At 58.3% G+C, this 12667-nt stretch overlaps 1 protein-coding gene across 2 annotated transcripts; it reads left to right on the forward strand.

The window, feature by feature from the left end:
- The first annotated feature begins 258 nt into the window (after window positions 1–258).
- KHSRP (KH-type splicing regulatory protein) lies at window positions 259–12468 on the forward strand. 2 transcript variants are annotated; one of them, XM_082650815.1, is made up of 20 exons: window positions 259–967; window positions 2679–2775; window positions 3408–3446; window positions 3801–3840; window positions 4775–4824; window positions 5114–5185; window positions 5971–6028; window positions 6337–6511; window positions 6692–6790; window positions 7125–7223; window positions 7351–7453; window positions 8174–8274; window positions 8370–8514; window positions 8592–8752; window positions 8834–8943; window positions 9372–9460; window positions 9545–9745; window positions 9852–9929; window positions 10011–10171; window positions 11365–12468. In XM_082650815.1, the coding sequence occupies exons 1-20, from the start codon at window positions 710–712 to the stop codon at window positions 11371–11373; spliced, it is 2145 nt and encodes a 714-aa protein (XP_082506941.1). In that variant the 5' UTR covers window positions 259–709; the 3' UTR covers window positions 11374–12468. The 2 variants fall into 2 exon arrangements, with proteins under 2 accessions (XP_082506941.1, XP_082506940.1); XM_082650814.1 differs by having other exon boundaries at window positions 260–967; window positions 10011–12468.
- The last annotated feature ends 199 nt before the right edge of the window (window positions 12469–12667 follow it).

Here is a 12667-nt window from a genome sequence, read left to right on the forward strand (position 1 = left end):
GTCAGTCACCTTGCGCCCGCCCCCGCCACTCAACCATTGGCTTAGAAGACAGGACTAGAAAAGGATTCTGGTTAAGAGCGAAAGTAATTCAGTCCAAACGCAAGCGCGTCACACAGATCTCGTCAGAGACTGGATACGTTGATTGCCAATCTCTATAAAAACCTCCTTCCATGTGTACTCATTGGCTTGCGTAGACGACTATCTCGCCGGATGCCCGCCCAGCCGTTCAAAGAAGCCTTTCGCCAGATCCCTCCTTCCTGTCCACTTGACTCTTCCGAGCCATCAATCCGGTTCTGAAGCCGCCCACCGATTCTGGAACTCCCGCTTCATTGGGCCTCGGGTCTTCTCGGATCTCCTCGATTTGCCCTCCCAGCGCCAGCAGCCCGCAGCCCACTGCCTCGGAAAGCTGTCGATCTCGCGGCGCCTCCCGCCCACTGCCCCTCGCGGCACTCCGATTGGCCGCTCGCCTCCAGAGCCCGTGATTGGCGTCCCGGGAGCAGCAGCCGCCTTCCATTGGCCCGGCGGCGCCGTCCGTCAAGCCGGTGTCGGGAGGGGGCGTCCCTCTCCCCCCTCGTCGTCTTTCCAGCCGCTGGGTTCCCAGAGTGCTCCGCGGCCGTGTGGAGCGAGGCCTTGTTCCCGCGTTGAGCCGCTGCTGCCGCCGCCGCCTCCTCAGCTTCAGCCTCCGCGCCAGGCCCGGCCCCGCCGCGCCATGTCGGACTACAGCACGGGAGGACCCCCGCCCGGGCCGCCGCCACCCGCCGGCGGGGGCGGGGGCTCCGGAGGAGCCGGGGGTGCCGGGGGAGGCCCGCCGCCGGGCCCGCCGGGCGCGGGGGACCGGGGCGGCGGCGGTCCAGGCGGCGGCGGCCCGGGCGGAGGGTCAGCCGGGGGCCCCTCGCAGCCGCCCGGCGGGGGTGGCCCGGGAATCCGCAAGGACGCCTTCGCAGACGCAGTGCAGCGGGCCCGCCAGGTGAGGAGGCCGCGGGCCTGAGGGGCGCGCGCGCGGGCGGGGGAGGGGGCGGGGTCACGTGCGCGCGCGGGGTCGCGGGGGGGGCGGGGCCGCCGCGGGGTCACGTGGGGCGGTGGGCGGGGGCCTGGGCCTCCCCAGACACCTGGAGTGGGGCCCCCTCCGGGGGTGAGCCCCTGCAGGGGGAAGGGTCGTCCGGGGTTCACCCAAGAGCGTCCCCTGGGTGTGCAGGGTACCTGGAGCGCGGGGACTCACTTTGGGACTTCCCTCCCCCGTTAGGACATCCTCCACTCCTGGAAGCAGGGGGCTCGCCTTCCCAGGGAGGTCTTGTGTGCCCCCACTTCTCCATCAGGGCAAAAAGCACTGTTTGCCCCCACCCCGGTCCCATTTCTGCTTGCTCCCTAGGAAGGAGGGACTTCGGGGTGGGGGGGGGAGAAAAGTCCTCTTGAGCCTGGAAAGTGGAAAGGGGACCCTTTGGCTGCCAGGCAGTGGCCAAGCACTTAGTTGAAATGGGGAGGGTTGGCCTAGGGACTGGCACTTTTTGATGCTTCTGGTGACTTGAAAGCGTGGTCTGTCTCTTTTGGGGAGAGAAGGGAAGGGTCCCACCACTGTGTTTTGGGGCATGATGACTCCATGGAGGTGTCACATGCTGGTGTGTGACCTCCCCGGCTCCAGCCTCCCCATGGCCTGAGGGGAGGAGGCCCATAGAAAGTGAGGACTTTGTTGCCCTTTCAAAAGGAAGCTGACCGGGCTCAGGCCATTGAGTGCTTTCTCACTCAGGATTGTCCCCAAACCTCCAGGACACAGTGGGAGGTCCTGTTAGGGGAATGCCCTCTTCTCCTCCCAGCGTTGTCTGTGGCTTTCACCCCTGGGGTGGGATAGGGTTCTAAGCTGCATTTGATCTGGTTGTCCCCAAACTGTCTTGATAGAGAAGCAACTATAACAAGGGGAGTTGGTGATGTCATTTGGGGTGGGATAAGGCCTCATCTAGGCATCCCAAGAGCTTTGGCTCAAAGTGTTTTTTTTGTTTTGTTTTTATTAAAGTATTAGAGGTGAAAAGATAGGTCCTCAGCTCACGGCTGTGTTTCTTTGGAAAATTTGTAATAATTCTGTCAGCCGACTCTGGTCTTAAATTTGTTGGGTTGGAGTTTACTTGATGTTGCTGTTCGTGTGTCTAAAATGTAACGTGTTCCGAGAAAGGTCTGTTTTGGTCAAAATGAGGGGTTCAGATGCCTTGAAACAAAAACTTTCCTAAGATTTGTTGAACAAATGCAAAGATTATGAGGGTGAGGGAGATAAAGGAAAGTTGTGCTCTTCAGCATCCCAGAGGACCAGGAGCTTGGGCAAGTGAATGTCTGAAAGCTCTCCCTGGAGGAGGGGCCCTGAGGACCTTCCCTGGCACCTGAACTTCTGTTCCTTTCACCCCTAGAACAAGTCAGTGTGGATTACACTCTGGCCACGAACAGTTTAGGCACAAATCTCATAGAGAAAAAGGAGTTTTAAAATTTCTGAATAACTCTTAAACTCTGAGGCCTTGGGTAAAAACTTTTTCTAGAAGGTCTTAACCCACAGGCTCTTACCAAAATCTGGGGGAAGTCACTCCCAGGCCAGACAGCAAGACCTGTTGGGTTTAATGAACCAGAGAAGTCGATCTAAGCACCACGGAGGGAGGTTTTGGGTGGTAATTTTTCTCTGCTTACAACTTTATTTCTAGATCGCAGCCAAAATAGGAGGTGATGCCGCTACAACAGTGAATAACAGCACTCCTGATTTTGGTTTTGGAGGCCAAAAGAGACAGTTAGAAGATGGAGGTAACTACCTGCTGGAGGGGCAGTGGGGAGAGAGTGAGGTGCCTTTGTTTGAATGTGGTTCAAAGTGGGGGGAGCCCACTGCCATTTTGGTCTTTTAAAACCTCAGCGATCCCAGCTTTGTTGTCTCTTTTTGTTCGCGCTGCTATCCTGAGGTATCAGGTGGCTGAGTGGAGGGCAGATTGATTGTGACCAGGTCCAAGTTGTGAGTTCTCAAGACTGTTCCTCCCCTCCTGCCAAGCTAGGGAGGTGTTGGCAGTTCTCTCGAGCCCCACATCAGTGCAGTGTGGCTGGCCCCGGGGCGTGCAGTGTGATCCAGAGCAGCCCAGAGTATCAAGTCAGTGATCAGCCTGACTTCCCCAAGGCAGGTTTGGTCCTAAGCCGGAAGGACTCGGGTGCCACCGTAATTTTCCCCCTGTTACAAAGAGGAGCTTATCCCTGAGTGCCAGGGCGGGGGATTGATGAAGTCTGGCCTCCCTCAGGGGTTCATCTCCGCTACTCCCCTGTCCTGGCTCTGCCGTGGGGGCTGGGGGACAGGACGATTGTCTGCCAGGACATGCGGCACCAGCATCAGATTTGAGGCAGCTGTGGGTGGGTGGGTGGGTGCTGCATCTGACATCCTCTTCTTTTCACAGACCAACCGGAGAGCAAGAAACTGGCTTCCCAGGGAGACTGTAAGTCCACTGGGTGACACAGGCAGAGGGCAGCTTCTGGATTTTAGGTTTCTAGCATTGGGGAGCTGGAAGTACTGAGCAGACAACACCTCTCCTTCATGGAGGCTCTTGGTGTTTCGTGGTGTTTCGTGGGGTCCACGAGCTTTAGAGAACCCAGAGCCTGGGAATTGAGGCAGAAACCTCAGAGTGTGTGTGGTTTTGAGGCGGGCTCCATTGCTTTCACTCGGGAGGGCTCGGAAGCACTGTGGTAAGTGCTAGTTGCCCCTCGTGCAGGCAGGAATGCCTGGGGCCGGCAGTGTTTGGGGTCCCAAAGAGGAGCCAGGCCAATCTTTCCTTTGGATTTTCTCTCTGCAGCCATCAGTTCTCAGCTCGGACCCATCCATCCTCCCCCCAGGTAAGTTGTGATTTGGAGAACATGTCATTTCTTTCCTCGCTATCCCTGGCCTTTTGTACTGACTTGAGGGAGGGCTCTGTCTGAGGCCACATCATTTAGGGCTTTGTCTCCCTTGGTCGACCAGGGAAAGGAATGAAAAGCAGAAGGAGCTTCATTTGTCCCTTGTACTTACTGTCTCTGGGGCTGTAGAGAGCACAGGGCTGTGGCTGTTAGCTGTAACGAGGAAGGGGGATCTCTGCATCCTCTTGCTTCCTTTGTTTGGAGTGGGGACAGTCAGAAGCACAGCTCTCCTTCCTCCTAGAAAAGGCTGGGGACTGACCTTGGCCTTCTCGTCTGTCTTCCGTAGATTTCTTGTTCCCTGAGAGCTGGAGGAGCTGGGGGGTTGGGGTGGGAGGAGGGTCTTTCTTACCTTTTTGCCCCAGAATGACCTCTGTGAATCTGACGTAGAATCCTTTGTGAAGGACCCTGTTGTTCTTTTTTTTTTTTCAATTGGTTGAAGTTTTGTGAAATGCATTAAAAACAACTTACTAGGAGAATGAAATGAAAAAGATACAAAACCAGTTTTTTTTTTTTTTAATTAAAATCTATAGACATCAGATGACACCATCAGATTTCTTGTGAAAGTGGCCCAAGTTCTCCTCCTTGCCCTGAGTCGGTGGAGCGGCACTGGCCCAGGGGTTCACGCCACCCCAGACCAAGCCTCTTGTGGCCCAGAAGGGGAACTGAGGCCCCGAGAGGTTGGGTGATCTTCTGTGGGCCGAGGGAGCCCCCAAGCCATTGTCAGACTCTGCTCGGGCCTGTGGGGGCTTGGTCCCCATGTCATATAAGGCAGGGCCTGTGGCTTTGGGGGTCTTTCTCCAGGAGGCCCTCTGGCTCTTCCATCCCCCCTACTTCGCTCCTACTTGAGGCTGACTCTCGTCATCTCTCTTTGCAGGACTTCAATGACAGAAGAGTACAGAGTCCCAGATGGCATGGTGGGACTAAGTGAGTGTGGGTCAGCCGTGATCAGGGATGCCCGTTATCCCCCTGTCTCTGGGACAGTCTCCCAGGCGCCCCCGGCAGCCCGGGAACCTCTGGTCTGAAAGAGCCCATTTCATGCTCTCTCTGTCCCCATCCTCTCTGGCCGGGGGGACGGCGGAGCTCTCAAGTTGGCTGCTCCACCCCCCCACCCTCACCCCCCGAACATCAGCGGGACCGGGACCCCCTCCACACAGTCTTCTCAGCGCCAGGCTCCCCGCCTCAATCTCTGCTTTTGTTCTTTTTCTCCACCTAGTCATTGGCAGAGGAGGCGAACAGATTAACAAAATCCAGCAGGATTCGGGCTGCAAAGTGCAGATCTCTCCAGGTATGGGAAGCCAGATCTGGGCCAGGACAGGCGCTGGGCTGGGGTGAGCTGAGCTGAGCGGGGCTGGGGTGTGGGCGGGTGGGGGGGGGGCGCTCTTGGGCTTTCTGTCATAATCCTCTGACTGCCGTGATTGGATAGAGGTGAAACGGGCTGGTGTTCATTGAGCACGTTTTATGTGCTAGGCTCTGGCGCCTCAAGGTGTAGCTGCAACTCTTATTCTCTTCAGTTTTCTGGTGAGTGGGGAGGGCTGGAATGCAGTGCAGGGAGCTGCACCCCAGACCCTGCTCTGACCATGTTGCCACCTGAGCTAAACACCTGGTGGAAAACAGGCGGGAATGTGTGAGGCAGGGGAGCTCATTAGGAAGAAGAGCTGAGGTCAGGCCTGGGTTCAAGTTCAGTTCTGCCTGCTCCTTGGCAAGTGCCTGCTTTGCAGGGCTTTCTGAGGGCTCGCCCTGCCTAACCCGTGCCCTTCATTGACTGGAAGCTGCTCGTCATCAGTGGTGATGGACAGGGCCCAGGTTTGGGACTTTCTGGAATCTGCCTTGCTTTCCATCTCATCTTTTTTCTAAAAGTTTTGCCTCCCTTACTGGATTGTAAGTTTCCTGATCTTGGCCTCGTGTAGAGCAGCCTCCCAAGTGTTTGGGGAGGTAAATTGATCTGTCAGGTCACCGCACGGTGGCAGAAGTAGCCACTGATTGTTCTGGAGGTCTCCTCATCTCCATGGAAAGTCCTCTTGGTGTCTGCAGACCCAAGAAGGCATTGACCTTGTCTTCTTTTCTCTCCAGACAGCGGTGGCCTACCCGAGCGCAGCGTGTCCTTGACAGGAGCCCCAGAGTCTGTGCAGTAAGTCCCTGGCTGGGCCTGCCACTGACGAGGAGAGTGGCAGAAGCCCTCTGGATCCCTTTGAAGTTGAGGGTGACTCCCACACCATGTCTCTCAAGCCTTGCCCTCTCCAGGGGGCTGTCCTGACACTATGATTCCCATGAATCCTGAGATCTGGGGAACCTGGGCCTGAATAGCCCCACCCCCGAGGACAGGACCATTTGTCATCTGTCAGACCATGTGGGTTGGAATCGCCTTCCCTGGGACCTGGGTGGAGCTTCCAGGCCAGTCCTTTCTCAGGTGATGATACCCATTCTTCCCCTTCCCAGGAAAGCAAAGATGATGCTGGATGACATCGTCTCTCGGGGTCGTGGGGGCCCCCCAGGACAGTTCCACGACAACGCCAACGGGGGCCAGAACGGCACAGTGCAGGAGATCATGATCCCTGCGGGGAAGGCCGGCCTGGTTATCGGCAAAGGTGGAGAGACGATTAAGCAGCTGCAGGTAAGGGAGTGGGCCCCTCCCCTCCCAAGAAAGTTTCCTCCCTGGGGCTGTGCGTCTGCACACCACTGCCCCCAGCCGCTTTGCCAGGGTCCTTCATCCTTTTTTATCACACCTGGCCCCCCACACGCCCCAGAAAGTCCTTTGAGAGCTCAGCACTGACTCTCAACCTTGGCTGTAAAGGAACGGGCTGGAGTGAAGATGATTTTGATCCAAGATGGATCCCAGAACACAAACGTGGACAAACCGCTCCGGATCATTGGAGACCCTTACAAAGTACAGGTGAGCGCACCCTGGGGGCTGGCGAGGGGTTCTGGGGCAGAGAGAGGGCAGGCAGGTGAGCTGGAGATTCATATGCAAGTGGAGAGGTTTTCGAGAGCGCTGGCTTTGAAGTCAGCCCAGGACTTGTTCTCTGCTGAACTCTGCCTCCTGGCCGTTTGTACGTGAGCAGGTGGCCTAAACTCCAGAAGATGGGGGTGCTCACCACATGTGTCTCTTAGGGCGGCGGATAAAGAGCTCGGCACACGTGCGCTGGTCCTTAGCTTAGGCCCGTGACCCCTGGGCACGCGGTGGGGCGGCGGTGCTTATGTGAGCGCTGTGCTTCGTGTGTTTGCAGCAAGCCTGTGAGATGGTGATGGACATCCTTCGGGAGCGTGACCAGGGTGGCTTCGGGGACCGGAACGAGTATGGATCCCGGATCGGCGGGGGCATCGATGTGAGTGCAGGCTTCCCCAGGTGGATGGAGTGCCAGGGTGGGCAGGGGGTGGGGGGTGTTGGGCAGCAGAGGGCCGCAGGCTGGGGACAGAGCCCAGCTGACTCTCCTGCGTCCCACCCACCCTCAGGTGCCAGTGCCCAGGCATTCTGTGGGGGTGGTCATCGGCCGGAGTGGAGAGATGATCAAGAAGATCCAGAATGACGCGGGTGTTCGGATACAGTTTAAACAAGGTCAGGGGCCAGCCGGGCGTCCGCTGGGCATGTGGACATGTTGACCAGGTCTGTCCGCTGAGGAGCACTCTTGGGGTCCACTGAGGGCAGCTTGGCACCAGGGTTAGCCTGTTGAGCCTCTGCGGTGCCTCATTACTCCTAGACCAGCAGGACATGCCTCATCACCTCCCCCGCCCCGGTGGGACAGCCACGTGAGAAAGTGGGTGACAGGCAGGCTTTCCAAGTCGAAGGGGGGAGTGTGTTTTTCTCTCCTTTCAAACTCTCTTTCCTCTCCCCCGCCCAAGGGCTCTCCTGACCAAGCCCCCGGGGCCCCTGGGCTGGGTTAGCTTGCACGGCCCCGGCTCTGGGCTCCTGCCAACCGCAGTGAGGGTGTCTGAGTGGCTGGTCTGTGGGGAGGAGGGACTCCTCTGTGCTTTTGAGAGATATGTTGTCAGTTCTGAGTTCTGTCAAGTGCATCCGTTAGTTCTGGGGGATACCCGATGCAGAAAGAAGCCTCATCCACCACCCTGCCTTAGCTGGTTGGTTTCCTTCTCTGGCAACGTGGGCCCGCCGGCCTTTCTCGGCCCCTGAATACGTGGAGGGCGGCGAGCAGCACTTTGAGGCTGAGATATTTCAGACACCTAGCCTGGCCCAGCTTCTGCCCTGAAGAGGCGGTGTTACGGGGGTTTGGAGTTGTGCTTCTCTCATAATTGCGTTTCTGTTCTCTGGGTGCTGCCTCAGATGATGGGACGGGTCCTGAGAAGATAGCTCACATAATGGGGCCCCCAGACCGGTGTGAGCACGCCGCGAGGATCATCAATGATCTCCTCCAGAGCCTCAGGGTGGGTGGCGTCGGCTGTGCTGAGAAGGGCTGGTGGGGACAGAGGGGCCAGGCTGGATTCCTGTGTTAATCCTCCATCTCCTCCCTCCCCTGCAGAGTGGTCCCCCGGGCCCTCCAGGGGGTCCTGGCATGCCCCCAGGGGGCCGAGGTCGAGGAAGAGGCCAAGGCAACTGGGGCCCTCCCGGTGGGGAGATGACCTTCTCCATTCCCACTCACAAGTGTGGGCTGGTCATCGGCCGAGGTGAGGAGCCCTTCCACGGGCCCCATCCCTCCCCCGCTCTCCTCCCACCCTCCCTTCATGGCCTGTGGCTCCCGCAGGTGGCGAGAACGTGAAAGCCATAAACCAGCAGACGGGCGCCTTTGTAGAGATCTCCCGGCAGCTGCCACCCAACGGGGACCCCAACTTCAAATTGTTCATCATCCGGGGCTCGCCCCAGCAGATCGACCACGCCAAGCAGCTCATCGAGGAGAAGATCGAGGTGGGCTGGGGAGGGGCTCTGGGAGCCTGGGCCCGGTTCCTTCTCCCCCTCCACTGACTTGTCCGATTCTCTTTCCTCCAGGGTCCCCTCTGCCCAGTGGGACCAGGCCCCGGGGGCCCAGGCCCTGCCGGCCCCATGGGACCCTTCAACCCCGGGCCCTTCAATCAGGGGCCACCCGGGGCTCCCCCTCAGTGAGTATCCCTGCCGGCTCCCTGGGGTTTGGGGTGGGGTAGGGCTGTGCTGGCAGGGAGACTGGAAGACCCTGTGTCCGTTCCCTCCGCTGAGATGGCCAGCCCCGCCTCGTGGAAGTGCTGAGCGTTTGGCCCCAGACATGATCCCTGCTGGCCCCCTGTTTACAGACACATTCTTAAAAGATGCCACAGGTGTTGCCCCTGGTCTCCACCCACGTGTATATCCATGCATGGTGCGCTCGGGGACTTGCACTTCCTTGAGTCAGCACAGCCTGTGGCGTTTGCATCGGTCATCTCATGCCCTTCCCTGGGCCAGGAACCCGCAGCGCCACTCAAGGGGTGCTCTGGGTCCCCGTCCAAGCTGTGGCCATCCTCTGTGGGGACCCAGGAGCAACCTGGCTCACGTGTTCCCCATTCTCGTCCTGCAGTGCTGGAGGCCCCCCTCCTCACCAGTACCCACCCCAGGGCTGGGGCAATACCTACCCTCAGTGGCAGCCGCCTGCTCCTCACGACCCGAGTAAGTGGAAGGACCTGACCCGGGCAGGCGGAGAGGGGCCAGCTTTCTGGGCCACCGCTCAGCCCACACGTCCTCCTCCCGCAGATAAAGCCGCAGCTGCCGCTGCAGACCCCAATGCCGCCTGGGCCGCCTACTACTCACACTACTACCAGCAGCCCCCAGGCCCCGTGCCAGGCCCAGCACCGGCCCCCGCGGCCCCGCCCACCCAGGGCGAGCCCCCTCAGCCTCCACCTGCCGGCCAGTCGGACTACACTAAGGCCTGGGAGGAGTACTACAAGAAGATCGGTGAGTGCCTGGGCCACGGCGGGGGCTTGGGTCAGCCAGCGAGCAGTGGGCGGGTGGGTGGCCGTGTCCCCAGGCTGGGCTCTGACCTCGGAGCCTGTGTCCACAGGCCAGCAGCCCCAGCAGCCCGGCGCGCCCCCGCAGCAGGACTACACGAAGGCCTGGGAGGAGTACTACAAGAAGCAGGGTGAGCCGGCGGGGCCGCGGGGGGCAGGACCGGGCTCGCCCTCGTGCCGGCCACACTCACCCGCCCTCTGCCCCTCCACAGCTCAAGTGGCCACGGGAGGGGGTCCAGGAGCACCCCCAGGCTCCCAGCCAGACTACAGTGCCGCCTGGGCCGAATATTACAGACAGCAAGCCGCTTACTACGGACAGACTCCAGGTCCTGGCGGCCCCCAGCCTCCACCCACACAGCAGGGACAGCAGCAGGCAAGTGGGAATTGCCACCCTCCTCCTCCTCCTTTCTCCTTCCAACCCCCGGCTACCGTCCATCCTGCCTTAGTGGGTAGCGCCGGAAATCCCTTCCCCTGCGGGGTGTGTCCTTGATGCCTGCAGCGGGGGCCGCGTGGCCAGAGGTCTCCGGGAGTCCCCACGCGCCGGGGGAAGTGTGTGCTGGGTCCAGAGGTTAAACGAAGAGGCCTCCCTCCGCCGGCCCGCTTGTTCCTGTGTAACGCTGTCATGATGCTGGGGGAGACCGCGCGAAACAAATAAAAGGAGGAACTGTTGAACTGGTGGGTAGTCCTGGGGGTGGGGGGCAGGCCGTCCGCTCAGATGCTGGTCGCCATCCTGGCTGCTAACTCACTCAAAATCTGGCCACTTGGGAAGAAAACGGATATTTTTTCCCCGCTCTGCATTACTTTCATGGTTTTTGTTCTTTTGATTCTTTTATTTTTGAAACCACGATCTCTCCCCGCGTGTCCAAGTGACTGTGTGTACTGCAAGCGGCCCCGTGCGGCTCGGCCGTGGCCTGGCCGTGGCTCCTCCTGTGGCTCCTCCCGTGGGCTGTGGGGAGGTGCCGAGGGGCCTGGGCCCTCCCGCTCCGCCCAGGCTCGGCCTCTCTGCTCCCGTGCCTGCCTTGTGTCCTGGTCTTGTCTGTGAAGTGGGCATGACGATCGCTGCCACCTTCCAACCTACCTCACAGGGGTGTTGTGGGGACACCGTGATCTCTGACTGTCATGTTGTGATGCGCCGGGCCGCCAGCCCTCCTTCCTGAAGACAGGGCCCCTCCCCCCTCCCCTCCCCTCCCTCGCTCCCAGCCCTGAGCGCTTCTCTCCCGCCCTCCCTCTCTCTCTCTCTCTCTCTCTCTCTTTCTCTCTCTCTCTCTCTCTTTCTCTCTCTCTCTCTCTCTCCCCCCTCCTCCCTCCCTCTCCCTCCCTCTCTCTCCCCCTCCCTCCCTCTCTCCCTGCTTCTTCTTCCTTTGTGTCACTCTCTCCTCCATCAGGGAGCCAGTCTGACTTCAGCCGAGCCCCGGAGCACTGACTAGACAGCTACAGACACATCCTTCGGCCTGCGCTCGCCACAGGCTCGGGAGAGGGGCTTCCTGGCCCCCTCCTCGCCCCCGTCCCCCAGTCTCCCGCCTCCCCTCCTGTAGTGACCAATTCCTATCTCTTCCCTCTCCGCAGGCTCAATGAATCGAATGAATGTGAACTTCTTCATCTGTGAAAATCTATTATTATTTTTTTTCCATTTTGTTCTGTTTGGGGGCTTTTTGTTTGTTTTTCTTCCGTTTGTTTGTCGAGAGAGCGATGGCTGCCAAGGGGGGTGTGCTTGGGGAGCCCTCGCTGTGAGTGGCTTGGAGGTTGCAGCACAGGCGGTGCCGGGCTCTCGCTCTCTCGCTCTCTCGCTCATTCTGTGTGTCTCACATGCTTTTTTTCTTTCAAAATTGGGATCTTTCATGTTGAGCCAGCCATAGAAGATAGCGAGAACTAAATCTCTGCAAAAAAAAAAAAAAAAAAAAAAAAATTAAAAAGCAAAACAAAACCTATAAAATTATATATATATATATTAAAAAATCTCTATCATCCCCCCCCCCGCCCCACCCCAGCGTTCCTGACACTGCCTCTTTCAGGAGAAAGCAATTCATTCACTCCCTACTACCACCCTTGGCCCTCTTCATGTTTTTAAAATAAACTTTTAAAAAGGAAAAAAAAGTCACTCTTGCTATTTCTTTTTTTTAGTTAGAGTTGGAACATTCCATGGACCAGGTATTGGTATTGCAGGAACCCCGCCCCGCGTCAGGCAGCCCCGCACTCAGCCTCTCTGCTCCTCCTCTTGCTCTTCCTTCCACCCCAGCCCAGCTCCCCCGCCGCCCACCCCTCCCGCCCCCCACCCCCAGGACTGGTCTGTCGTGTTTCATCGGTTCAAGAGGACATTGAAACTGAAAACAGTTGAGAACAAAACAAACAAAAAATTGTATGGCAGTTTTTACTTTTTATCGCTCGTTTTTAACTTCACAAATAAATGATAACAAAACCTCCCCGTGTCTGCCGGGTGCCGTCTCTCTCTCTCTCTCCCCGTAGACTTTTGAAGCAGATGTTTGTTCTTTATAGATGTTGTAAAAGCCTGATGACGGTGATTGGAAATTACAAGCTTTGTGTTGTGTTGGTTTTTTTGTTGTTTTTTTTTTTTTAACCAGAATTATAAGAAAAGATAGTTTTCTGCAGGCGCATTGTGCTTTCCTAACTCTGCCCCCCACCCCTTTTTTGGTTAAATAAAGTGCTTTTTGTCTAAAACGGCGTGCTGGCCGCAGTTGTGTTTGCAGAGGAAACAAGCTGAAGAGGAGCTTGGCCCATGAGAGTGGGGTGTTGGCCCCCCAAAGACTGGCCGCCTGGTCTTGTAGGAAGGGAGAAGCAGGCAGAGCCCCAGCAGTGCAGTCCTCCCCCAGCGTTCCAGCCTCTGGGAACGTGGGGAGCAAGGCCCCCAGGA

The sequence above is a fragment of the Grampus griseus genome (assembly GCF_964374135.1).
Source record: "Grampus griseus genome assembly, chromosome: 3".
Classification (NCBI taxonomy): Eukaryota; Metazoa; Chordata; class Mammalia; order Artiodactyla; family Delphinidae; genus Grampus; species Grampus griseus.

Excerpts from the sequence above, each read along its gene's own strand:
- KHSRP (XM_082650814.1), top strand. The coding sequence starts at position 710 with ATGTCGGACTACAGCACGGGAGGACCCCCGCCCGGGCCGCCGCCACCC. Across the intron at positions 968-2,678 it reads CAGTGCAGCGGGCCCGCCAG|ATCGCAGCCAAAATAGGAGG; the intron begins GTGAGGAGGCCG and ends CTTTATTTCTAG. Across the intron at positions 5,186-5,970 it reads CAAAGTGCAGATCTCTCCAG|ACAGCGGTGGCCTACCCGAG; the intron begins GTATGGGAAGCC and ends TTTTCTCTCCAG.